The sequence below is a fragment of the Oculina patagonica genome, chromosome 14 (assembly GCF_052425735.1).
Source record: "Oculina patagonica isolate OP01 chromosome 14, crgOcupat, whole genome shotgun sequence".
Lineage (NCBI taxonomy): Eukaryota > Metazoa > Cnidaria > Anthozoa > Scleractinia > Oculinidae > Oculina > Oculina patagonica.
The window spans coordinates 24,082,913-24,109,707 of NC_135771.1; the positions used below are offsets into that span (position 1 = coordinate 24,082,913).

At 38.7% G+C, this 26,795-nt stretch overlaps 3 protein-coding genes and 2 long non-coding RNA genes across 5 annotated transcripts in view; 3 read left to right on the top strand and 2 right to left on the bottom strand.

Moving 5' to 3' along the window:
- The window catches only part of LOC144639311 (inactive pancreatic lipase-related protein 1-like), a 210,974-nt gene extending 192,790 nt beyond the window's left edge, over window positions 1-18,184 (top strand). Inside the window, exons 7-8 of the mRNA XM_078498623.1 lie at window positions 16,271-16,429; window positions 17,884-18,184. Coding sequence (XP_078354749.1) covers window positions 16,271-16,429; window positions 17,884-17,980 — 256 coding nt within the window. The 3' untranslated portion in view covers window positions 17,981-18,184. The remainder of the gene's footprint in view (window positions 1-16,270; window positions 16,430-17,883) is intronic.
- LOC144639347 (uncharacterized) overlaps window positions 1-26,795 on the top strand; it is a 127,223-nt gene that overhangs the window by 52,005 nt on the left and 48,423 nt on the right. The window lies entirely within an intron of this gene.
- Window positions 583-6,868, bottom strand: LOC144639346 (uncharacterized). Its single transcript, XM_078498673.1, has 7 exons — window positions 6,665-6,868; window positions 4,321-4,420; window positions 3,575-3,660; window positions 3,099-3,197; window positions 2,936-2,980; window positions 1,625-1,714; window positions 583-931 (listed from the first exon to the last, which is right to left on the bottom strand). The coding sequence occupies exons 1-7, from the start codon at window positions 6,734-6,736 to the stop codon at window positions 896-898; spliced, it is 528 nt and encodes a 175-aa protein (XP_078354799.1). The 5' UTR covers window positions 6,737-6,868; the 3' UTR covers window positions 583-895.
- On the top strand, window positions 6,844-10,630 carry LOC144639357 (uncharacterized). The gene is made up of 2 exons (XR_013568140.1): window positions 6,844-7,479; window positions 10,541-10,630. It is a non-coding gene; the product is annotated as an uncharacterized LOC144639357 (long non-coding RNA).
- On the bottom strand, window positions 19,442-21,921 carry LOC144637751 (contactin-associated protein-like 2). The gene is made up of 3 exons (XM_078496829.1): window positions 21,533-21,921; window positions 21,319-21,436; window positions 19,442-20,441 (listed from the first exon to the last, which is right to left on the bottom strand). The coding sequence occupies exons 1-3, from the start codon at window positions 21,869-21,871 to the stop codon at window positions 19,822-19,824; spliced, it is 1,077 nt and encodes a 358-aa protein (XP_078352955.1). The 5' UTR covers window positions 21,872-21,921; the 3' UTR covers window positions 19,442-19,821.

Below are 26,795 nucleotides of genomic sequence, written 5' to 3' on the forward strand. Positions count from 1 at the left end.
TTGTCCCCTCGTGAAATGTGACCGTTAACCGTGGTTCTTTCTTTCTTCCAAACAAATCACTCACAAGTCACTTAGCAGCACTTAGCAGCACTTAGCAGCACTTAAAGGGGTTTGTGGGTAAATAGGCTAGTTTCAAACTACGCTCTACTGATCCCAAACAAAGGAATACAGTCGCGAGATTCAGGGAAATAATTTGAATTTTCTTTTGTTCTTTCCCCTCAACCTCGACTTCACTCCTTTGTTTAGGATCAACGTAATTCAAAACTTAGCCTATTGCGTGACCAGTGCATGACGCTGACTGATCGTCATACTGGGCCCTAGGGCACTCTATTCCGATGGGTAATTTAACACCTTTTCTCTTATTTTCGTGAAATGGCTATTATTTTGTGTGAAACGTGAGACCCCCCCCCCCCCCACCACCACCACCACCACCACCACCACCCTCTAGAACTGGTACATGGTTCTGCAATGTAGCAGTTTGGGGCTTGGGGCATTGTTCCTGTTATTCAGGTTCTATTGTTCTCTGGTAGGGTAGTGAGTCATTCATGTAAGACATGGAAATACAAATACTGAACAGGTTCAAAACTTGAATTTGCTTTTAATTTTGCTATTCTAAAACTGTGCATCCGGCCATTCCCTTTTTAAAGTCACAGATTGTCTGCTTTGCAGATTACTGGTATACACTGTCTTGTTTGAATGCCCTTACAACTAGTCTTGATAGGTTACAATTACAATGCACTAGTGTACAAAGTCTACAAAATGATACTTTAAAAAAACATCAACGATAACAACGGTAAAAATATCCCAGTATACAACAACACAATATAAACAACAGCATGTTGACTTGTTGGTTACACTGAGCTGTGCTTGGTTTCATACAGGACTTCAAGGAATCTTATATAGCAGCATAACCAGGCCCAGACACATGAATCTGTAAGAGACAAACAACATGGATTCAACAGTCACTATTTCTATCATACATACATTACTCGCTAGACACAAATAAGTTTCTGGTATGTACAGCAGAAAAGCATTGCACAACTTATTCAGTTCATGCCATGAATCAGAACAACCCTCCTCTCCTGGGGGGTACTCTGTATATTTATGGGTGGGGGTGTGCCAATCTGAAGCCCTTACCCTATACCAGACCATGCATGTTCAGCTGAATTTGCAGCCCTATACTACACTAGACACCAAACATCCCTATCCTTAATCCCAGACTTGCTTCAGTTTTTTTAGAACTGCATGGTTGTTGGAGGCACGGTGGCCTAATGGTTAGTGCACTGGACTCCACATTAACTCTCCAGGCTCAATCCCTGCCCGGGGTCACTGCAAAACAATTTTGGGATGATGACTGGATGTCACGTGCCCTAAAGGGGGGGGGTTGGACCTAAAGCACCAGATCAGAGTAGTCGCTAAAAATTTGACTTTTCATATAATGCAGCACAATTATCATCAAAAACATTGTGCCCTACATAGCTCTCTTAAGACAGCTTCCTTAAAGTAATCAGTGATAAGCCAATATCGATCTACCATTAATCAACTTAGTGCGTTAACCCCTACATCAGGGGGGTTATTTAATTGTAGATATAACTTCCTGTCACTTATAACAAAGTATGGTTACCATGGTATTAGACGGAAAGCCAGCTGTGGCTCCTGAAGGGTCTTCTTGAAGGGCCACGATGTATAAGAAAACCACAATGGTGAAATAGATCTAATAAATAAACAATAACAAACAATAAGAAAACCACAACTTTGCTGCACAAAACCCTGTGAAACATTCAAGATTACACAATAGGCCAAAACTGGCAGCCCTGGGTTTCAATAACAGCCTGTGACCACCAAGGGGCTGTAAGGGCCCTTTTCTCTAGAGGGGTCTGGGGGCGGGAGCAATTTTTTGCTCCCCCGGAAAAATTTAGAAACTCAGAATGCACTTTCTCGCATTCTGAGCATGAAAAAGAGTGCTATTGCTGATTATTTCTATGGCCCACCACAACAACAGGTTTAATTTTCTGAACAAACAATTTATTTACAGGGCTTGAGACTAACGGAAGCCAACTAGCCAAAGACTACTAAAATTTAGGTTTTGGCTACCAGGTTTAGCATTCCTATACTAGCCACTTTGGCTAGTGAAAAACTCGGAAAAGTCTAGAGCCCAGTGAATTTAGATGCAAATCTTATAAACGAAATCTTTATTATAAACAGACAGCAGTCAGTAAGAGGTCTTATGACACAGGGGCGTAGCGTCCATATACGCACGAACGCCCGTGCGTACAGCTGGCATCGAGAAAAAAAATTATTACCTAAAAACGTTTTTTCTCATATTTGCTGCTGATAACTTAATATTTGTATACTAGCTATTTTTTTATTAAATTTCCCTTTATCCAAGCATTAATAATTCGTGCTGCCACTATGACAAGATGATTTGAGTAGAAGTAAAAATAGAAAAAAGCGCCCACCCGCAACCCCAATTTTTCGTGAATTTGCTCCGTAACATTGTTACTTATCCTGTGTCAACAACACTACCGAACGTAGCCAGTAGCATGAACGTCTTAATCCCCTGCGAAGTACGATGACGGACGAATGATAAGCCCCAGCAATCCCCAAATAACACAAGAACGTGGAATTGACGTGTAGTACGGAGTTTGCCCGTTGGCTGAGCCGTCTCCGACCTGTGTGCGTTTTTTTTTCGTACACGGCAGACCGAGAATGGTAAAAACCCATGCACCCAATTATTGAAAATGCCCGCAGAAAAACCAGGAGATGGCATTTCCGAGACCCCCGGGGAGCGCCCCCAGACCCCAGTAGAGCGCCCGGCGCACAATCGGGTGCGACTCTCCAAAATGCACGCTACGCCCCTGTGACACCGGTACCAATATGCAACCGATGACGCACTAGTTAAAAATAATTATGAATGAATGAATTTAGAACTTACTGATAAGATCCATATAGGGATTGTTGCAACATAGAAGTATACAGGCTGCAAAGTAATTAAAGCATAGTTAATTTATGTCTGGGCTTTCATAATCAATGTTAAAATGTTCCATCTAAAAATTATTAAATAGCAAGTGGTATATGTAGTTCAACACAAAACCTACTCCATTCGAGATGGCAATATTGAAAATGGTCACTCCAAAAGTATAAACAATCTCAATATAGCTCCACAACATCCAGGGGAAGGCCAAAAACCTGTTCCTCTGAAAAATAAATACATAAATGAACAAGTAAATTAATAAATAACTAAATTTATCAAAATTAATTAATTAATTACTAATTAAAAAAGGAAAAAAGAGAGAGAAAGAATACATAAATTAGGAATTAAACAGGAAGACAAACAAGTAACTTGAAGCCAGCCAGATAGTTATAATCAAGTATATGCACACACCTGTGTACATGCATATGTGTGTGTTTACTTTTAACAGGTCTGAAGTTCAAAGAACTTGGTATAGATTGAAGCAACATTCCCTTTAGTTGAAAGATGTTTTTTTTTAATTCTCTCCACCTTTTTCTCTCTTACCTTTTTGCAAGAAAATGCAAATGACATTGTGAGGGGAATAAGATGTTGATGGCTTACCAAAACATATGATGCCAAAAGTGGCAAATTCACCAACAGCTTGATTGCTTGAATACCAATACCAACACAGCTCAACGTGATCAAAACTTAGAAAAAAAAACCAGCTTTTTCAGTAATACAATATATATACTGATATAATTATTGTTGTGGATTTATAGAACAACATTTGATAGCAGTAGTAAACAGCATTTATCACTGATCCCATGCTTAAAAAAAACAATGGAAAGGCACTGGAAAATCATGAGATATTTTATGTCTAATGATTTTCTAACCAAGATCAATAATGTACCTTGTAAATTTTGTTAAATGAAACGCATATTGAATATAAAATAATCACTTCTGTGTATAGGTACATTGGTATGCCCTGAGGTGGGGAATCTCTATATGGCAATAAATTATGATACCTTCCCTAAGTGTGTGTGTGTGTTGGGGTGGGGGGTATGAACCTCCTGTTTTCCATACATTTACTCTAGGTTTCCTGCCCTTTCCTTAATGGTTTTCACCTCTTTGCGCTATTTCTATTAAAAAAATGCATGCAATATTGCAAAAAAATTTCTCAATTATTCCCGTGAGAGTTCTTGCCATCTTAGAAATCCGCCTTTTTGCCCTCTCTTCTTAAGCCTCCCGTACCCCTCCTGGCTTCCCCCTATTCTCCCAAATACCCTAACCCCCCCCCCCCCCCGTCTTGCTTTGTTACCACTCTAAGAGCATTCCCTTGTAAATATTCATATTATTTGAGCATATACCATCCATTAAGTAGCCTGTGCTGCTGTCCTTGGCACCAGAAAGAACTTTGTAGGTATTATACTTATAATATCCTGCATATATACCAACTGCTGATGAAAGCTGTTAAATGAAATGGAGATGGAGGTAATAGTTAAGGCATTGAAAAAGTTTAAGCACTTGCCAAAACTCACGCCTTAGGCGCGATTCTCACACCTGCAAGTTAAGTTAACTTCAATCTCACGCCAACTCACGCTTGCGAACCAATTTTTCTTATCTAGTCGAAGAATGTGAGTTATTACAACCATCAATGCCACACTTTCCAAAAATATGTGAACTCAAACCAATGTCAGAAACAAAAACTCCATGAAAATTGGGATTGAGTAAATGACGATACTTTCCCCGAGGTCTCAGAGTTTTGACAAGAAAAGCATTGGGAACGAGGTCGTGTTTAGCAAAACGCGTCTACGCACTGGGATCGGGATATGTTCGAAACGTATTCAGAATACTTCGGACGTGATCGATGGTATTGTCTTCGGAAATCCTGGCACTCTCAGGATAAAAATCTAACACCTTTGACCCAGAAAAAGTTGGCAGGTATACCATGATAGTATTTAGGATAAATTTAAGTTTTTCATTCTCAATAAACTAATAATTATTAGTAGTTTCAAAACTGATAAAAAAAATTTGATCATAATGTGGTTAATTTTGAGACTGAAAATGTCTTGTTTATAATCATCAGGGTTTTTTGGGTGGTGGTGGTAGAGGCGGGGGGTTGTTCATGGTTTTCCGCCCAAGGTTGTGGGTTATGCAATGAGGGAGGGGGGGGGGGGGGGGGGGGGGCAGGGAAAAAACACACCGAATAATAGGGGGGCTTCCAAAAAATGCAAGGGGAAAAATCTAATTCCGGTTGCATGATCATGATTGCGTATTAAAATTGTGCCTGCAGTTAGTGATGCGAGACGAAACCAATTTGAGCTGGTTGTAGCAAGAATCTCACTAAATGTGTGTCTAACATTTTTCCCGGGGGGGGGGAGGGGGTACCCAAAAAAGTTTTGTACGGGGAGGCTCCGCCCCGAGCTCTTACCCCTTACCCTTTTATATACCATTTTGCCAGAAATTGTACCCCTTTCGTATAAAAAGGTACCCCTTTCACATAACTGAAAGTTATAGTATAGACTTAAAACATGACATTTTCTTGTCATTTTCAGTTCAAGTGGCGCTTAATAAATTGATAATACAGCCATAAATTCTATCTGTTCGAAATATTTTAATTAAAGGACCTTTCAAAAACCTAAATGACAGATTCCCATACCCTTTGGTATACCTAAACTTGTGAAATCCCTACCCTTTTATATACCTGAAGCCTGAAAAAGGTACCCCTTCTGGACGGAGCCTCCCGTATAGGCCATAATAGGGAGTACCCCCCGGGCATTTTTCCAAAATCCATTTTAATTAGTAACAAAAACCGGTCAGAACGCGTACTTTAAAGATTGCTGTAAGCGGAATATTCTTCACATTGACAAGATGCGATTTAAAGCTTGTACTAGTACGATGTGTACACAGTCTGTAAATTTAAGCTTATAGAAATCATTTACAGATCTTTTGTAAAGATAAAAACATTGTTGTTCTGAACTCAGTGAAGGAATAAACATCAGAGTATCTTAAACTATATAAAATGACATTTAATGGTGCGATCTGGGCCGGTGATATGTGCGAATTCAGGGGTACGAACAACGCATTTAGCGCACACTGTTGAAATGGCCTCGAGCGACGCGCCGATTGTCCATCCCCATATCCACAAATGCAAAGGATGAAACCATCGAAATGTAATTTTCTTTCCTTTTTTTTTCTGTTTAAAATTTGACCGGCTCAGGCGCCTCTTCGCGAAAATGCTTACACAATCTTGTAAGCGGTTCGGCTCGACAGGCAAACATTCCATGAATCGAATTTCAAACGGGTCGGGAAAACCAGGGGAAAACCTTTGTACAAATCACGGTCCTTGAAGGGCTAAGGTATCATGATCAAGAATGAATCCATAAAGAAATTAACTCGTCAGAGGTCTGCTGAGGAACAGTAGCTGGAAGGATATCACAGCTTTCCCGGGTTCCTGTCAGAAAGCCACGTTGATATCATAACACGATTTGTGAATACCTTATTATAGGAAATAAACGATACACGTTATTAACGCGAATTTCAAAAATTCGCGTTAATTTTATGTATGTCAACTTTTTTGCTATAAGGATTTGACCAGAACTTTTCCTAAATTCGCGTTAATTTTATTACGCGTAAATTTTGTTCGCGTTGTTAAAATGGTCTAAAATGCCTCGTTAAAAATATTCCTATAATATTAAAGGTAACACTCACCAACCCGAAGATACCAATGAGAAGAATTCCCGTCCGCAAATTACAGCAACAGGTTCGGAACAAAACCGCCATGGTTTATGCGTTGAAGTTATCGCCCGGACGTGCAAATATGCAAAGGTAGGTACAAAAGACGCGTTCTGTTTCGAGGAACCGTAAACTCTGGATCAAGATGACCCAAGATGTAAATTTATGCGCTTTCTATGACATCTGCAGTCGCATTTAGGTGTCACACTTCTGAATATGGACCAATCAGATTGCGTGTTAGATCGCTCATATTTGCTTGGTAAACTGAGCATGTTATCTGTTGGGCAGAAGCATATCACGCGTTAACCTGTGATCATCTATTTTCTGCGATCATCATCAGAAGCATATCACGCGTTAACCTGCGATCATCTATTTTTATATCCCGAGAAAAATAACGCCTTATCGCAGGTTAATCACGCGTACATACACGTAGAAGCGTGTAACTTCCCTTTATGAGCCCTTTATGGAAGCAAAAGAGACTTTTGTCTGATTGGTCAGTTTTCTAGCGCCGCGAAATTATCACGTGTCCGATTTACGGATATATGATTGGCTCATGGGTCGAGGATTCCCTGAGCTGTGAAGGGAGGAAAAATGGCGGCCGTTTGAAGGATGCCAGTTTCTTACAATTACTGACCGTTTTAGGCGATCGAGAAATCTTTCAGATTCGATTTTAAGTGGAACGTATTCTCTTCTGAGTTGTGCAGGGCGTATCAGATCCATTCCAGTTCTTTAACAAGCAGAATTTGGCTTTGGGACACGATGCTTTCGCAAATTATAAATTTGCGAAAAAGGTGAGTTATTTCACATACAAAGACTTTTTTTGATAGTGCAATACGCCAGCCACCGGGTACGAAAAATTAATACGAAGGGTTTAAAGTACAATTCTTGGGCTTCGTATAAATATACGAATTAGCTTGTACCAGGTGACTGTTTTGTGCGATTTATAACCTCGCGTTTTGACAGCGTGACGGTGCGATCAGAAGACCTCAAAACATAAAATTTTTTCGAGTGGAAGTCAGCTTTAATCCAAGAGACGTTAAAAACGTAAGATTGTGCATATTTTCAAGCCTTTCATTGAGCTATAAATGCATGAAATGATGATGGTTACCAATACTGCCGTATAATTGTTTGATAAATTTTATATAACGTTTTGTTATTGTCACGTCAATATTCGTCAATTCCTCCCGGTGTATCCAATCGAACAAAATCGAAACAAAAATCAATAGAACCCAATCGAACACCAATCGTTCGATTGGTTCGATAATCGAACAAAATCGAACATCTATTTCGCTGTGAGTTTGATTTTCGAACCAATCGAACACAATCGAACTCAATCGAGTCGATTATTTGTTCGGAATCCGTCTCTTTATAAGTAATTCACGCAGGACTAATTAGGGGGACAGTGCACTGTACAAAATGTCTGCAATATAAACAAACAGGAGTTCGGTAATCGAACGTTCAACTGAGTACAATTGTCGACTGTTTGGTAATCGAACGTTCGATTTTGTTCGATTGTCGACTGTTCGGTAATTGAATGTTTGATTTTGTTCGATTGACCAAATTTTATTGTGGATTTGATTATGTTCGATTACCGAATCCAATCGAATGATTGGTGTTCGATTGGGTTCGATTACCGAATGTTCGGTTGGATATGCCAGGATTCCTGCATGCAAGAGGCAGTGATCATCAGTTGAACCAATAGACCATATTCGTATTCTTGGTATTGGACTGGCACTAGCTTGCAATGGAGGCTCATGTGGGGGAATATCATTAAAAACAGCTTCATGCCATTTGCATTTAAAAAGATTACCCGCATAAGCCTCCATTGCAAGCTAGTTCCAGTCCAATGGATTATTCCAGAAAAAATCCACACACCCCAACGGATGGGGTCGTTTTTTAACCCCCCTCTCACCTGGATTTCCTGAAGCACAAGACCCCCCCTCCTGTCTGGATTTCCAAGACCAAAGACCCCCCCTCCCGCCTGGATTTCCAGAAAAAAAATTATGTTATGCTTAAATTTAATTAAATTTTAATAGAAAATATGCACAATCACGTCTAGAAGATGTTTTTGTTTAATTTCTAAAGCATCAGCTAATATTAAGCTAAGAATTCTTTCGCATGGATCTAAAAGAAGGAAGGAGCAAAAATACGAAAAAGTGAACGAGTGTTTACATTCTTAGCTCATTAAAATCAGTTGCCCTTTATTCTACTCTGCGCTAGATATGGTCCTAAAGTAATACGATTAGTAAAAAATATGATAAAAGAGTCAAATAGTCATTCCTCTTCGCCTGATTTTCGAGACATAAGGTCAGTCCCGTCCACTGAAGATCAAGAACTTCTAAAATCTTCTTCAAAATCTTTCGAATAACAAGTCTAAACTTCTTTATCGTCCAAATTCTTCTATAACTTAGGACTGGATAACTTCATTCACATATCCTACCTTCAAGAGCCAGATGTTCTAATTTGCAGTGGAAGTAAAGTTGAAACTCGCTTTGTGAACCGCTTTCTTAGCTATTATGCCCGCCCTACTGCCCATAGTTACAAAAAGTCTTTTTGGCTTTCGTCAGTAAATCGGGAAGGCAAAATTTATGCGGAAGAGAATGTAGCCAAGACAAAAGCACTTGAAACAGCTCCCAATCACGAAATGAATTTCTAACATGTACATTCAACTAATTATTTTTAAAGTGACTAAGATGACTTTCAGATTCGTCCATTGCGTTGTGTCAAAAGTCCGCTGTGAACAACATTCGTCACCAGGCTTTTGCAGAGTAGAATTGTGTCAGGCGTTTCACGATCTTCGTTGTGAGATCTTGTGACGGGTTCTCTTTAATTTTGTATCTTGTTTTAACGTTTTCTGCTATAAAAAGACCTGTTAAGGAACTTAGATTATCATTTATGTCAGGTGAGAAATATATGAACAAAAACTAATATAATCTACTTTTTCAGGATCTGAGGGCGCTGAAGTGTCACCGAACTAAACGTTCGAAGCGCTTGAATTATCGGTTGAAATGACCCCTGCAGAAGACTTTTTGAAGTTCAACCCCCCCTCCCGCCTGGATTTCCAGAGCCTTTTACCCCCCCTCCCGCAAGAATTTCCAGAATCCCATCCGTCGGGGGGGTGTGGATTTTTTCTGGAACAACCCAATACCGAGAATACAAATATGACCTATTTAATACATTGAATCATCAAGAGCAGGAAATAGGCATGACAGTATAATAGGGATCATAAACTGTACTTGCATATATGAAGTATATTTAATGTTTGATAAATTTGCCTAATTTGCTGTTTTCACCGTTCCCATAATACAATCTTGTTTACCCCCCCAAAATTTTTGCATAAGCATTGTTTTCAATTTCTCATGGGATTTACAAATTATGACGTGCAATCGTCCCAAGAGAAATTGAAAACAATGCTTATGCAAAAATTTTGGGGGGTAAACAAGATGTATTATGGGAATTTTGCAAGAGTGGACAGGTTGAGTCTGTGCATTATGTGCCAAAACAAACAAACCAAATATTTATAATTGTTGAAGTCGGAAGATCAGTTATAAAAAAAAGGTTATCTGAGAATTAGGCCCTTAAAATGTAAGATGAACCAGGGTAATTATGATGATAAACAAAAGACAAGAAAGCAAAAATCAAACAGCTTTGAAAGTTTCATAAATAAATGGTAAATAAATTCAAAGCTCAACAAGTTCATGTAGTGTTTTTAAAGCTCTGTGCCTCTGTGTCAAAATTTTTAGTCGGTTTTTGTTGGTCAAAATGGTTTTAAGGTTGAAACTTTTTCCAGCCTTGGTCACTTTGTTTTAAAGTGAAGATAACAATTTATATTTTATTACTTTATTTTTACAGGTTGTGCAGATGGCTAAATGGTAACAAAAAGACAGGGCCTAGTATTCACTAACTGATGAGAATAAATTTTTTTTTTTTTTTTAAATCTCATTCTGACTGCTGATCATTTCGTTTCATACAAGTAACTGGGGAAAGTTCATTCCAGCCCACACATCTTGACAGCCTCATGCAAAGTTCAGTGTGTTATATTTCAGGATAGTTTTGTGCCACAAAATGTTTTGGTGGCTGTAAATGAATTCAAAATACTCTGTGTCTTGGTAAAATAAATACAAAGGGGCTTAAAAACACAAAATCAAACCATTTACGTTTAAGCAATTTGTCACCAATGGCACGCAACTAGGTTATTTCCACTGCGACGACTGCATGCAGTTTGGGGTAGGGGGTAAGACATGTACAACAAAACAATATCTACAACTTTTTAATTTATGCCATATTTACTTGTTAAGTTTTTCTCATAGTTCTTGTTGGGTGTTATAAAAAGAACCACTCTGTAGTACTTTGTGGAGAATATTCACTGATGGCTTGGAGTATTTTCTCAAATTGCCTACTCTTGCTTGAAAAATAAAACTTGAAATATAGAGTATTTTCATGGCAGCTATATTAGAGGAATAAAAATGATGGTTTTTTTTCCAAAGGAAAATCATTTTATTGTTTCACTCCTCCAATATGGCCACTATGAACACACACTACACCTTTCACAGCAAGTAAAGAAGTCCATTGCATTTTGTGGTGAGGCAGAGCATAATCGTACCGTTTTATAGATCTTTTCCAGCACTGACTTTAAACAAGGGGAATCTTGGTTTTAATTTGTAACTACAGTAATACTGTAAGGGTGACATTCAAGAAATTATTTACCACATTGTCACTGATCAGTTCCAAACTGAACCTGGCTTAAAAAAATCTGGACCACTTAACACTGAACCTGTTATCATTGTTTTCACTTAAACGCATGTTTAAATATGAAAGATGACGTTCTAGACCTTATTTTGAGGGGAATATAATGGTAGTGACCTGTCATCGTACATGAAATATAGCTGACTACACTTTTCCATGAAAATTATTGTTCACATGAGAGGGAGTAGTCCAGAGGACTACCACTAAACTCACCACAAACTAGAGAGACAAGGAGTTTCTAATAATACCTCTCTTTATTGTTTATTATGGATACATGTATTAAGTCAATAAATACATTCTGAGGGTAAATTCTACTATGTACTTTAAGTCCAGCTGCATCTGTGAAATAATAAATTTAAATGAAAAATACATCACCACAAAACTTTCAACAGTGCTAAAACATTAACAATAGTTACGATACGGAACAAAATGAAAAATGCAAGATGTGTTATGAACCGCAAATTAAAGCTAAATAGTGTTAGTTCATGTACATCAACATGTAAAAAAAACGCAAACATGGTGATTGCGACTGATTGACTGTGACTGTGACTTCCGGTCGCGCGCAAATTTCGACTGACCAGGAGAGATGAGTGCCCGGGGATGAGTGTTCGCGCAAAATAATCTCTGCGCGGGAGGGAGCGTAGTTGATTCGCACTTGATGGCGCGTAAAACGCTGGCGAACGGGTCAATGGTAACTGGCCGCAGCTGTAGTGAAAAGAACCCCTGAGGAAACTGACAGCTAAAAGGTAGCTCAAATTCTCTGTGCCGATCTGTGAAAATCGCTTCTTTTCAGGAAACAGACAGGTGAGCGTATTCAAAATTTATCCAGTATTTTTTTGTGTCGATTTTGGTCGCAAAAAGGCGAGAAAAAAAAGAGAGTTCAAAGTTTGCATATCTGAAATCCGCTCGCGCACAAGACAGCTCAGCATACGACAACAGTGCTGTCGTGTCCATCGACTACGCATAAAGAAAAACAACACAGAAAACGAACGGAACCACGTGAATAATATTCTTTTATTTATTAATTAAATTTTTCAACTTTTGTGGTCTCCTCTCTCTCTCTTACCGGGCTTCGGCCGGCTAAATCATTAAAAATCTCGATGATTTGGTAAGTGCAGAATGCAATATGGAACAATTGAAAGTATGATGTTTTAGATATGTTCGTGTTTATTTGCTTTATTTTACTTTCGGAAAAACTGTTCACAGGCTACTTGTATTCTTTCCCAGGTGTTCCTTACGCTAATCTTTGCAAACGTAACACGACACTTTTGTTCGTTTGTAACAAAATACTTTTGTCTTCCTTGAAAATGCGATAACATGAAACTTTTGTTTTTTGTTTGTTTTACGGCGGCATCGATGACATTTGTTTAATTTAATTAAGTTACGGTTTAGACTGCACCAAAGACGATTCTCAAAAACTAAAGAAACAAATCTAATCAAAAAACGCATTTTTCGACAGGTTTTTTAAAACGCAGTACAGCTAGGATATTTGTTTCCTGGTTATCAGGTGTTCACGCCGAAAATCCCGGTGCAAGTTTTTGCATACCTAATTACGAAAGCGCTGTGAAAGTCTCAAAATCTAATTTAATTAATTTGCGGTTTTTACTTGGCGCCAAGAAGTCTGCAGGAAGCCTACCGCAAACACGCAATACAAGCGATGTTCATGATAGTTCCAGAAAACAACGTAGACTAATCTGCGCATGCGTTTGGTGTAAATTACGTTGAGTAGTAGCACAAGGAGAGCAAAGGGTTTTCTGAAACAAATATATACGTTTGAGATCTTCATATGAAAGTAACGTAGATGTGCTTCAGGTTTTACTTAGGGGTACGGTCAGGTGCTCCCCACCCCCACCCCCTCCACAAGGAATAATTAATTAATTGATATTAATTAATTAATTGGTGATTAAAAGTTTACACTGTAGCGCTTTAGGGGTTTAGGGGTTTATCACACGACTTCCCACCAAACCATCACAAAAGTGCATTCTGCACTAAAAAGGCTCTTAAAACGGCCCGCGCAGGCGAAGAAATACAACACATGAGTCGATAAACGTTTCATTAAACTTTATTGAGATATTTAGAGCGAAATGTAGTTTAGATATGTAATTTCCAGAGCTTTATTTTAGTGACCCTTATAGATTTCAAGGTCACTGTGTAGGCCTATTCTGGGACCCAAAATCGCCTAAAGTCGCCCAAAGTCGCTCTAAGTCGCTTTAAATAGTATAGATATTTTCTGTAACAATGCTTTATGGTGTACCATGATGATTCCCATGTACATGTATACCACAACTGTACTTAAGTTGGTCACCTAAAATTGCCTAAACGGTCCCCTAAAATTGCCTAAAGTCGCTCAAAATCGCCTAAAGTCGCACAAAATCGCCTTAAATCGCCCAAAATCGCCCGTAATTTTGGACAAAATAAGCTAAAATCGCCTAAAGTCGCCCAAAGTTACGGCGACTTTGGGTCCCAGAGTAGGCCTATTTCAAAATGTCTTTTGTTCGTCTCATGTCAACAATAATAATTAACCACGAACACATAGAGTGGTCTGCCTGTGCCCTGAAACTCGTGCGATGAATTGATCCATATTAGAAAGTAAAATCTGATTGGCTCCCCGCGCGATTTAAAAATCCCCAGCTTTGGCCCCGAGCTATACGCTTCTAGGTGATATGCTTCTGACTCTTCTGGTTGGTGACAACTATACCGTAGTTACTCGAATAAGCGCCGCATTTGGGACAAAAAAGTTAATAAGCGCCGCAGTCCCAATGCGGTGCTTACTCGAGGAATTCCGTTTTACTAAAAACTTCACTACAAAGCAACCTTTAAACAAACTTGGACATTAATTTTCTTTCATCAACAATTACTTGAAAAAAAACTTTGTTGAGAAAAAAATTCTCATGAATATTTCGTTGGCTTCAGTCGATGCAGTTCGTGCATACTCTTTAAATAAATACATAAATAATGATTACAAGGGTCACGCGCGACCTTAAACGCACGGCCGTGCGTAAAAAGGATCACGTGTGTGGTTGCATTAAGTTCAGTCAAGTTTTATAGCTGCGATTTCAGTCGCTTACTTTCCGATAGTCTTCATAGCAAATAAATGCAAGAAACTATTTCAACCTGCCGAAAACAATTTAATTACTGAACACCGTCGTTAGCATACAAAGCAAACGATCCTAGACGCAAAAACCGGTTTTGCGCACAAGTTTGTAGTCGCTATGTTATAAAAGAATCTGTTCACGGTTTTTTACTGTACGTATATCAACAGAAACCCATAAGGGTTGAAACGTGTAACGCGCGCGCACAGCGTTTGAATATTCATTTTGCTAAGTACCATATTTGGAAGCACGAAGAATTGTACGCGAATGCTTTATACACGTAATGACACACGCAACATATAATTTTTGGTTTTGCGGTAAGTTGCTTGAATTTCGTCCTAAACGCCGTAAATTTCTTACAGAAACTAAAGAAATACATTAAGTGTATCGAAGTGAAGTTCTCCAGACTACTTCAAAAAGATGAAACAGGAGAATTTAACCAAATTTAACTTTATTCAACCAAGCTTGTTCAAAAACAAGATTTCGCCATCGAGCGCGAGCTAGCGCGCGCTGTGAATTTAATCCAAGTATAGTAATTTGTGATTTTCCAAATATGGTACTTAGTGTAAACGAATGTGCAAACGCTTTGTACAACGCGAATCATAGGAAGTTACACGTTTCAACCCTTATGGGTTTCTGATATCAAGTTATGGATGCACTTGAGAGGTTAAGAGAGCACTCAAGAAGCTAGAGTTGCTCTCGACTACACCTAGAGCAACTCTTACGCTTCTTTTGTGCTCTCCAAACTTCCCGCGTGCATCTATTTAACAATTATCCTGCGAAATCGCGCGGAATATCGCCTGATACTTAGCCGACGAGGCCGCAGGCCGAGTTGGCTAAAATCAGACGATATTCCGCAAGATTGAGCAGGATAATTGTTTTATTATTCAACAAATTGTCAACGAAACACGTTTTGCAGAAAGATAAAGTGTAATTATGCAGCGCTTTACAAGATTTCGGAAGAATTTTCGCATCCTACATATATCGCAGGATATCTGTTATGTACGGATGACAGATATCAACAACAGTTTGACCATATATGGGCAGCGCGCGCATTGGTTGAATAATAAAACTCGATATACGCACGCTAATCATGAACCCATATTTGATGAGAGAAACGTTCTTTCAAACGCTTGTAGAATCGTTACACCATAAAACATCAGCTAGGGAAGTAATAGGTAGCCAAGTTTTTAATAAACCCTTTCTTATAGACTCTTGGTTTTAGGCCATCGTAACTTGATGACGTTTACATTGGGAAAACAAAACGACGATTGCATGACAGAAAAACTGAACACTTTAAGGCCCTCACTAAATGCAACCATCAATCAGCTATTGCTGATCACATAAAAACCACAGGCCATAACATCAAATGGGATCATTTTGAAATCCTCGCGTCAGGCAAAACTGACCTCCACTGCAAGATTAAAGAGACCTTATACATTAATGAACTACAACCTTCTTTAAATGCCAATGTCGGCAGTGAGAGGTTGTTACTTTATTAACCAAAATGTAAATATTAAGTTACTGCTGTAGATCAATTGTCACAGTCTCGGTTCCAGACCCCTTTCATACAATATATAAATAGTTGCCAAAAATTTTAACGGTCATACTTTTGAAAATGTATGTAGCTTAGCATACGAAACGTCAAGTTTATAAAAATGCGATTTTTCATAATGTTTATCACCGCTGTTTGTGTTATATTTTTAAACCCTTTCTTACTTGATACATGTCTTGATCGCCACAGACGCCAGTTTCTCTCCGCTACACTAAACTCGTTCGTTGTAACGTTCGACAAGGATCTTGGCACATTAACCAAATTGAAAGTTCGCCATGACGGAATACCGCTCATAACACAGTGGAAGCTGGATTGGGCCGTGGTGAAGCCTGCCTGGGGATGGGACAGGTAACATAGAAATAATTAAAAAAGAAAGCTGGGTCGTATTCTACAGTAAAAACCCGCGAGTAAGAACATAACATTTAACAACCTGTTAGGCTAAAATTTGCAAATTAGAACCATTTTTACAAGAACCTATTTAGCCTAAAATTTGGAAACAGGTTCTTAGTTTCCAAAATTGATTAAAAATGTTTACTTTTCGGGCAGTATTAAGCGGGAGGGGGGAGGGGGCACAGGAAAACGAAAACTAAGAAAACTAACTAAAAAGGACAAAGAAAACTAAAGGTGTCTCCCGCAGACAAAAAAAATACTAGGTACGGACCTGCTTTTGGGAAAATAAGTTTGGACAAGGCATTACTGTTCATGTATATGTCATGTTCTGAATGATAAGTGCTTTATTTTTACATGCATGAACAAAATAAATAGGTTGAATGCCACTAAAAGTTCTATTTGCAACAATGTATTTTCTTTTTCAGAAAACAAGAACCTATTACGAACCTAAATAACCTAAATTATAAATTTCAATTACCTAAAATTCTCATTTATCGCTAACTTTAGAGAGAGGGTGATCACGAGTTATATAGTTTCCACTGCACGGATTTTCATTCCTAATGTGTAATCCAAGTTAATTGGCTAATTATTCAATTAACCCTCGGAAGTACAAGGGGATGTCAAAAATCAGAAAACAATTGTGCTCAAATAAGGCGCAATAACTAAGTCAACTGCATGTAGTTAACTGTGGCGGTTGGTTGCCTGAATTAATAGCTTCTAATCGCTTGGTATTTTTGAATGTGTCGGTAAACGTTTAAGTGAATGGAATGTAAAAGGTTAAGTCTGTGTCCGAGCCAAGTGGCCCATACAGCCGGAGCTTATCCCGGTTTCATAGTGTAAATTCGTCGATACCCATTTACACACCTGGGTGGAGAGCTAAGAGGCACTGTGAGAGTAAAGTGTCTTGCCCAAGAACACAACGCAGCGCCCCGGACAGGCCTCGAACCCGGGCCGTTCGACTCGGAGTCGAGCAACTAACAATTAGGCCACCGCGCCTACCGCAGTTACAACAATTGACTTTGCATGTATTGCCGTTCAACGCCGCTCAGTTCGAGGGGACAGTGCGGATGGGTGTGCAAAGCTTACTTTTATACAATTTATTTCATTTATTTACAATATGCGGTAAAGTGGCCCGCAGATGGTAGTAGCTAATCTAGGCTGGCCATTCTTACATCATTTCGTAAAACAAAGAAAAAAGTCCCCTCACATATCAGACTGTAAGGCACTGACATTATACGCCTCTATGTAGAGGTTTGCCTTTAGTCCAGTCCCTAAACTCTTCCGCGCACCCTTTATAAGGATTGAACGCAGGCGTACCTGGGTTCTCGCGCTTGGATTCAACCCCTATAAAGTGCGCGCGGAAGGGAAAGTTCAGTTCCTCTTCTAATATGATCTTTTTTATTTATTTGCAGCAATTACTTCTCAGCCTGTTTTAACTCCTACCTCAGTAGTGCTGGTGGTACGAGGCTTCTACACAAGGGCCGAGCACATAAAATTTGTAAATCCTGAACTGTTCTATATTAAGTCAAGTCAGTGAGACTGCTGTCTTGTACCAGGCTTTTTAATCGTGGGGAAAACTGGCAAAATGAATGCCAGTAAGGCATTATCGATAATGGGCAAAAGGAGAGGGGTCTAGGGCTGAGTAAGCCGAGGTACATGTGTCCCGCTGCAACACGACTTAAATGGTGACATAAAAATAAATAAAGTCGACAGAATAAAATCTACTTTACTTGTACGTCTGATATAATTCAGGCCTGTATCAAAAAAGACATCTTGCTAGTTTGTTCTTTGACGCTGACTGGCTTATGATCATTCGCACAAGATGATAATTGTATCGCTTTCCTTGGACTACTGATGACCGGTTGCAGCAATTAGAAGTTTACAGGAGCTACTATTGTGCTCGTGGCCTCCTCGCGTGTTGATAAGCTCGCGTGTACCCAGAGGTTCCTAAAGACGCTCGCTCGCGCACGCACGCTCTTTTGAAGCTTGCTTCAAAAGGGCTTCCAGGGCCTTATTTCTTCCTTCGTCTCAAAGTATCCATAATTTTGTTTGGTGATTGAAGGACCTTAACTCGCTTTCGACTATAAATTCGGTCAATTTGATTTGTGATGTCCTTTCAACCCACCCCTTCCCCCGACCCACCCCCTGTAGGTAGTTGAAGAAGCCTTCATTCGCTTTCGACTATAAATTCGCTCAATTTGCTATGTGCGTCCCCCTTTCAAGCTGGTGTTCCCAAATCAGAAGTTCGTGTCAGGTAGAAGAGATGGGGAAAGACAATTTTTTTAAAGCCTGTTATTTCAAGGCAAAAACAGCCCTCTAGTAGGCTTTTATAGATTGTGCTAGCATAATTTTTGGCATAATTGGAGCTAAAAAGCATAATTTGTGAAACGAGCACTGCCACGGCCTAATTAGCAATTTTTAGCACTTTTTGGAGCAAATTAAATTCATAAAATGTAGTAAATATGGTGTACTTTCTACAGAAATAAATGAAATTTAGGTAGTTTGTTCTTGCAATGCGTGTTTTAGCTATACAATTGTGATTGTTAAGTCGTTGGAGGCATTTTACAAACGGTTTAGAGATGCGAGAAGCTAATTTGGACAGCTGACGGCCGTGATAAACTGCCATAAACACAAATAAATTTACAACAACAGTTTATTTAAAAAACATCATAATTTGGTGTCGTTATTGCGCACCTCTATGTATAGAATCTACGTCATTTTGTGAGCATAATTTCGGAAATCAGAAGCATAATTTGGGAATTCTGGCATAATTTTTGCATAATTTGGCAAAATTTTGAGCACTGCTAGTAGCATAATATGCCACTTTTAGGAGCACAATCTATAAAAGCCTACCCTCTAGTCTTTCATTCTTTTTCCTTTTACAATGAAGAACTTCGCTGTATAGAGTATTAAGTCTTGAGCGATTAATAAGCATAAAACGTTTTTTTAATTAACACTTGCATTATTAACTCTACCTTAATTTACACATGGCGCAATTTGTTTATTAATAAGAAACAACAAATCGGGCAATCAGAAATACTTTAGTTTGCAACCGAAACAAAATATTTGATCCTGATTTAAAATTACCTGTGATTTCGATTCAAACATCGGCAACGACAAGAAGTAACAATCAAACTCCGTTATTTAGTCCACTTTTTCTAAATAACAAACCTACTACGCTGAGGTGTCATGAAGTCGGTTGCTAATTAAATGTTAATTACCAGTGTTCATTAAGTGCCTGACCATACCATGGCATATTACTTAGTAAATGGAACGTAACAGAACTGATGATGTATTAAAATACAATGTTAAGCTAGGAAGTCAGCCGGAGTACTGTAACATGACCTGGTTCATTTGCTTGTAACTCCGTAACACTTCAGTTTCCCCAGAGTGTGATAACCATATTCAAAACTGCCGCCTGTGTCTCCAAATCTCAGCTGTTTTACTGGGAGGTGGGATTTGTCAGTCAACAAACCGCTGTCCTCACGAGGCGTTAAATCATCTGCATCGCAGTTACATCCATATCCGGTGTTTGCACAGGTGGCAGTTACCCCGCATGCGCACTTGTAAGGAAAGCTGGAGTTACTTCCTCCCCAATACGTCATCTTGTCTCCATAACGTGATACCCACCAGCCATGCAAATTACCGTCGACTAATAGTTTTGAGCCATAACACTCGTACTCGATAAACTGATCACAGTGGGTAGATATGGATGTTAGGCTTCCCAGCTGGAGAAGATCTGCCCCAGTGTAGTGGATGTCACGTTTATAACAGCCTTGTGGGTCACATCCTCTCACGTACTTTCTGTCTTCACTGTCGTGACTGATGACTGTCACGCCAACGTTGTTCTTGTCAGTCATATCACAGTTAACAGTGAAAGGTGTCACGCCTCCTTCTCCATCAGGGTCGATGACGTAGGAACCACTTGGAGCTTTGGGATTGCACAGCTTAATCACACTGCAACTTTTTGCTACAAGAAAAATTGAACGTGAGATAAATTAAAAAAAAAACAAGTTAGGTTTAGAAGTTACAACTGTGTTTAGGTGCCAGGTGAATGGAGGGAGAATGGAGGGTCTAAATATATCAAAATCGTACTAAGAAATGATCGGGCATCAGAACAAAATAACGGGCATGTAACTCTTGTTTTGTGTCTTTACTTAGCTTACTGCTTCTTTTCTCATTAAATGTTTCGTCGAGTGATGCAAGCAAGTCATATCGTATTTCGTTAACAGTCTAAAGGAAAATTTAAATATTGAGAATGACTTCTTTTTACCGTCCCACCTATCAGCCAATATTGAGGTCGGGTGGTACCGGTGTAATGATACCAAAATCGCACTAAGAATAATTTAAGCCCCCCCCCCCCCCCCCAAAAAAAAAAAATAAATAAAAAAAATAATAATAATAATAATAATAATAATAATAATAATAATAATAATAATAATAATAATAATAATAAATAAATAATAAAAAAAATCAGTTGTCCAATTAAGCATTTGAGGATTGAACTGCAACGATGGCAAAACGTGTTGTAGATAGAGGCTTGAAATCTAAGCTCTTTAGTGCTTCAGTTGACGAGCTTTGGTTTGTTAGTTCCATGCCATCAGAAATTTAACAGCTTTGTTTTGTAGCATCTGTAATTCTGACATTAGGGTCTCATTATTTGTTCCCTTCAGACGACGTCTTCATATTCAAAAAGAGGTATGATTAGGGTATTGTATAAGATGACCCTGAGCATCAGAACAAGAAGACGGGCATCTCGACTTAAACACAGTTGTAAAAACGGGAAGGGTACCTTTGAATTGAACTAGCTTTCCAGTTAAACCATATATATATTTTTAGATTTGTACCTGCACATTCGCAGTAAGTTCCAGTAAATCCCGACTTGCAGCGACATCGATAGGAGTTCAGTTCATATTCAGGAACACATTCGGCACCGTTCTTGCAAGGATTGCTTTCACATGGAGACTGAAAATTAAGTCAAAATCGGTTTTAATATTCAGCCTGTAGTTATTAAGTTGACCAGCAGAAAACCGGTTTATGATCTAATATATAAACTCTTACCCGTGGACTGTAATGATGGAATGTAGCATTTGCATGAAACATTTTAGTTGCTCTGTACTTGTCAGTGGCCAACAACTCACACAGATAAAGACCTTTCGAGTCAGGATACGCTGCAACGTTAAACGAGAAACACTTTGGTTCACCAACACAGAGGAAAGTGCAATCAAACCGGTCTGCCACCTTGGACGATGTTATTTTCTGCACCCACAGGTAATGGAAGGGATTTTGGGTAAATTCCCCAACAGAAAAATCGCCTGTTGGATTTCGATAAAGCGCACTGTTTTCCATAGCGCGCATCGTTTGGGAGATAACAAACAACAGGAGTGGTAGCAGCAGCATGGCGCGGGGCTGCCAACAACAAAATGTGTTGTTTGAGGATGCAGAAACATCTTAAGTTTCAACCGATATTATAACATGTTAGCGGTCTTGATAATTGGTTTTATAAAAGGTTTTACTGAAACCGCAGGAACACCTTAAATTTCAAGCCATGTCGGAATATGCCAGTTATGGTAATTGACAGATAGATTTTTACGCAACAGTGGAAATTTGTCAACGTACGTTTTTTAACGCACGTTTTACGTACGTAAATATTTACCCGGGGATTGTGACCAAATATGAATACGCAGGCGGACTCCATACGTGCTAAACTCTTTGTTTGACAATAAACAGTTTTTACTTCACAGCTTTTATTAATTAATCTACATTGTCTATTTTTAGTATTTATACATTTTATCACATATTTTCTTTGCTTGATAATGACGTTAAGTCAACGTCGAAACGTCGCGTCTTATAATGTTTTTAGCAAATGTCTTATCGCAAATTTTTATTGTAAAGTTTTTTACTAAATCGCTATTTATTGCTATAGAAATCATCTCGCATAAAACACTAAACTCGCGTTAATTGAATGCGTTTGAATGCACACCACACGAAAAATCGCGTTAATTAAATGCATGTCTATGTAAACACAACTTTTCGAAAATTCGCGTTAAAAAAAAGCAGGTAAATCGCCAAAGTATAAATGGCACCCGCTATAGACAAGCGTTTCCTTCTCCTTATTTGATATTTAATAGACTAGTAATAAGAGAAGACGAAATTACCGCAAACTGAAAAGTTATTTTGACTGGGCTGAAAGCCAACGTTAATATCCCGGGGCGTAGGTTTTAAGAGGCTTGTTAAGTTGTTGACAGAATATGATATGTCTATGTTTGCAACATATTGCCGACACTTGCCGACATACTGCCAACACTTGCCGAAAACGTCGTTAAAAAGAATAGAAAAATTTCTGGCTGGTTAAAAAAGAAAACACCGGAAAAGAGAAAACTGTTGCTCGCCGATCAAAACAGAAATAAATACTACTTCTTTCTTATCTTGTTCGTGTAATGAACGTTTCCTTTTCCGTTTCTAAAAAAGATACAGAAAATGTTCATCCGATGTTAAATTAATTTTTTAGCAAATAATGGTTTTAGTAAATGTCTTATCGCAAATTTTTATTGTAAAGTTTTTTACTAAATCGCTATTTATTGCTATAGAAATCATCTCGCATAAAACACTAAACTCGCGTTAATTGAATGCGTTTGAATGCACACCACACGAAAAATCGCGTTAATTAAATGCATGTATATGCAAACACAACTTATCGAAAATTCGCGTTAAAAAAAGCAGGCAAATCGCCAAAGTATAAATGGCACCCGCCATAGACAAGCGTTTCCTTCTCCTTATTTGCCCACGGCAAACATGTAATAGACTAGTAATAAGAGAAGACGAAATTACCGCAAACTGAAAAGTTATTTTGACTGGGCTGAAAGCCAACGTTAATATCCCGGGGCGTAGGTTATAATAGGCTTGTTCAGTTGTTGACGGAATATGATATGCCTATGTTTGCAACACTTGCCGAAAACGCCGTTAAAAAGAAAAGAAAAAATTCTGGTTTGTTAAAAAAGAAAACACTGGAAAAGAGAAAACTGTTGCTCGCCGATCAAAACAGAAATAAATACTACTTCTCTCTTATCTTGTTCGTGTAATGAACGTTTCTTTTCCTTTTTTCTAAAAAGATACAGAAAATGTTCATCCGCTGTTAAATTACCGTATTTATTCGATTCAGCGCCCAACCTCGAATAAGCGCCCACCCTGTAGGTAGGAAAAGTTAATAAGCGCCCAGCCTCGAATAAGCGCCCACCCCTAACCCCCTAAAATGAGGATTCAAGAGGAATTTTGATTATTTTTGAAGTTGAGATTAGAATTGACTAAGTACTACTAAGAGACTATCCCAAGTTTTTTTTAATTTTCTATTGAAAATTCAGCTTTCGTACACCTTCACGCTTAGTTATTACATATTGTTTTCTTGCAAAATAAACATACTACTTGTTAAAAATGGTGACAATTCAATAAGCGCCCAGCCTCGAATAAGCGCCCACCCTCAAGGTCCAAAAATTTAATAAGCGCCCAGGGCGCTTAATCGAATAAATACGGTAATGCAGGATTTGTAACGAGGAAAGAAGTTTTTTAAAGTCTTCCTGTATTAAAAATTAAAATTTTTAATACAGGAAGACTTTAAATTTCGAATTCAACTCACGTCTGGACAACGGTTAGCTTTATTGATTATTGGTTTTATGAATGATATTCTTTTTTTACATCACGCGAAATGCTAGCTCAATACATTACTCGCAAAAGATTTGGGACGTTAAAATTTCGGACGTTTACTAATCGTATCTATAACAAAATTCTCGATTTTGATTGGTTCTGCGCGCCCTTATTTGTCGCGTAATTGGCGCGTTGTCACGTGGGTGTCCAATTACCGGTATCCAATTTGAACAACTTCAAATTGGATACCTGTAATTGGACACGTACGCCATTCGCACGTCAATCACACGCATATAAATGGGTTATTTCTTGTTGTTTTCCCACTGTTTGTACAACCAGATGAATTGACTATTGACTTTTTCACACACACAAAAAAGGATTCTTTAAGACTTCTTACCTCGAATTTTGTTATTGATACGATTAATTTGTAATTGGACCTCGTGTCGTACAATTCAAAGAGTAATCGTGCTCGTAATTTCAAATCGTCCTCGCGCTGCGCGCTCGGCCGATTTTGAAATTACCCGCCCGATTAATAATGGTAATAAGACTGAGTGGAGTCCAATTCGGTCTGTAATCATACGAGTGATTAACAAAATCGGACGACCAATTAATCAAAACTATGACAAAATTGGAGAAACAAATTAAACTAATCTTCGGTTAAATGGTTAAACGCCTTTAAAAATATTGAAAAACATAACAGTTTACTCCACGAAATGCACAACAACAGCGCGCGCAAAATGACGCGTACTGTCCACCGACTAAATTACACAGGCATGACGCGTACACTGTCCTATTACACTGTCCAATTACAAGCATGACGCGTACACTGTCCTATTAGTGCTCAAATCGGGCTGCTGATAACCAATCACGTTCGAGAATTTTGTTATAGTTTTGATTACTCCCTGAATTGTACTCCACTCAGTCCAATTACTATTACGAATTTCCGCCAGGGCAAAACCGGGCTGGAATTTTGTTGCGATTACCCTAATGATTCGATTTAGCGTCCGGGGCGTTTATTTACTTGTGGCACCTCAAGGGAGGGCGCTTATTCGGGACAGGGTGCTTATTTAATTTTTTGAGGAACAACCAAATGTATCTAACAATAACAGAAATTGTAACAGTTAGAAATTGTTAAAAGTTCAGTTACTTTTAAAATAATTGTTCATTTTAGCAGTAAATATATACATGAACTGTACGGTGAACGGTCAGGAGTTTATCTAGTTGGCGTCAATGAGTTTAGTAGGGGCAGACGGGCAGTTATCCACAATAGGGGCACTAATAAGAATGGAGGCGCTTATTGGAATAGGGGCGCTTATCTACAAAAACACATTCGAAGGGGGGGGGGGGGCTTATTCGGAAGGGGGCGCTAGAATACTATTAATAATTCTGAAATTCGGGCTGAAATTCGTCATGTAATCAAGCCCTTCTTGTGAAAATGTAGAGTAAAACAACATTCGAAGGGGGGCGCTTATTCGGAAGGGGGCGCTAATTGGAATAAGGACGCTAAATCGAATCATAACGGTACATGGAGAATTTCAGGCCGGGTTGAACACTATTAATAATTCTGAAATTCGGGCTGAAATTCGTCATGTAATCAAGCCCTTCTTGTGAAAATGTAGAGTAAAACAACTACTTGGAAAAAACTAAAAACAAAACTACACATTTTTCGTAACTGTCGAAAATTTTGCTCAAGAATTTCGAACTGAAAAAATGCAAAGGTGTTTATGTGTTATTAACGCTCTCTCAACCAGGAAAATTGTTTTCTAGTTATGCAGTTCGAATGGAGCACTTTTAGTATTTTAGGCTTTCAGACACACTTTATAATTGCAAGAGTGCGAAGAGTTCAGTTCCAGTTTCAATCCCCATATGTAAATTTTAAGTTCTAAAAATCTTTTCAAGATATTTAAGTTCTGCATGAATTTTTGCCGATACATCAATGAATCATCTCTGTGTATGCGAAAGAAACGTTAAAAAACAACTCGTGAAGAATTTCACTTTCAGTGGACCGGAGGTGTAGCATATAGTGCCCCATCCTTTCTTTGTTGTCAGATAGATTACGGTAGTTGGATGCATCCCACTAATTAACGTTTAATATATTCAGACCGGACTTTTTTTGGACCTTTTCTGACCGGGGGGAGGGGCCTTCGGAAGCCCTCCCTATGTAACTTCCAGAATATTCAAGCAATCACAATGAAACTTATAGGATGTATTGCATGTTCCAACGTCTTTCTTTTGGTATACGCCACGTGGGATTGTGACGTCACATCACGCGACAATTACGTCATGATGTCAAAACAGCCGCCATCTTGGATCCGCCATCTTGGATTTCAAAATTTTTCCAAAATGCCAGGAAACCACTCAAAATAAAAAATAAAAAATTTGCTTTAAACCCGTAAAAATGTGAAAATAATTCCATTAAAGTTAATTTTTATGAAAAGAAACACGCAAAATTACAAATTTGGGAAAACATGCCTGTTAAAACTCCGTCGCCATGGTGATGTCAAGTTTCTGACACATCATCCACCACTCCCAAATTATTGCCAGATAAATTTAAGGACAACTCAGAAAGTTTGGCAGCGTTTGGTTGAATCTTAAAAAAGTTATAAGAGTTCAAAGTCAGCGCGGACCTCAAAAGCCCCCCCCCCCCCCCCCGCGGTATGAATAGCCTTTAAATACAACGTGA

Coding starts and splice junctions, on each gene's coding strand:
- LOC144637751 (XM_078496829.1), bottom strand. CDS start 21,871: ATGCTGCTGCTACCACTCCTGTTGTTTGTTATCTCCCAAACGATGCGC. Junction 21,437..21,532: donor TCCATCATTACAGTCCACGG/GTAAGAGTTTAT, acceptor CTTAATTTTCAG/TCTCCATGTGAAAGCAATCC. Junction 20,442..21,318: donor AACTTACTGCGAATGTGCAG/GTACAAATCTAA, acceptor TTTTTCTTGTAG/CAAAAAGTTGCAGTGTGATT.
- LOC144639346 (XM_078498673.1), bottom strand. CDS start 6,736: ATGGCGGTTTTGTTCCGAACCTGTTGCTGTAATTTGCGGACGGGAATT. Junction 3,661..4,320: donor CACAGGCTACTTAATGGATG/GTATATGCTCAA, acceptor TTTTTTTCTAAG/TTTTGATCACGTTGAGCTGT. Junction 932..1,624: donor GCTTTCCGTCTAATACCATG/GTAACCATACTT, acceptor TGTCTCTTACAG/ATTCATGTGTCTGGGCCTGG.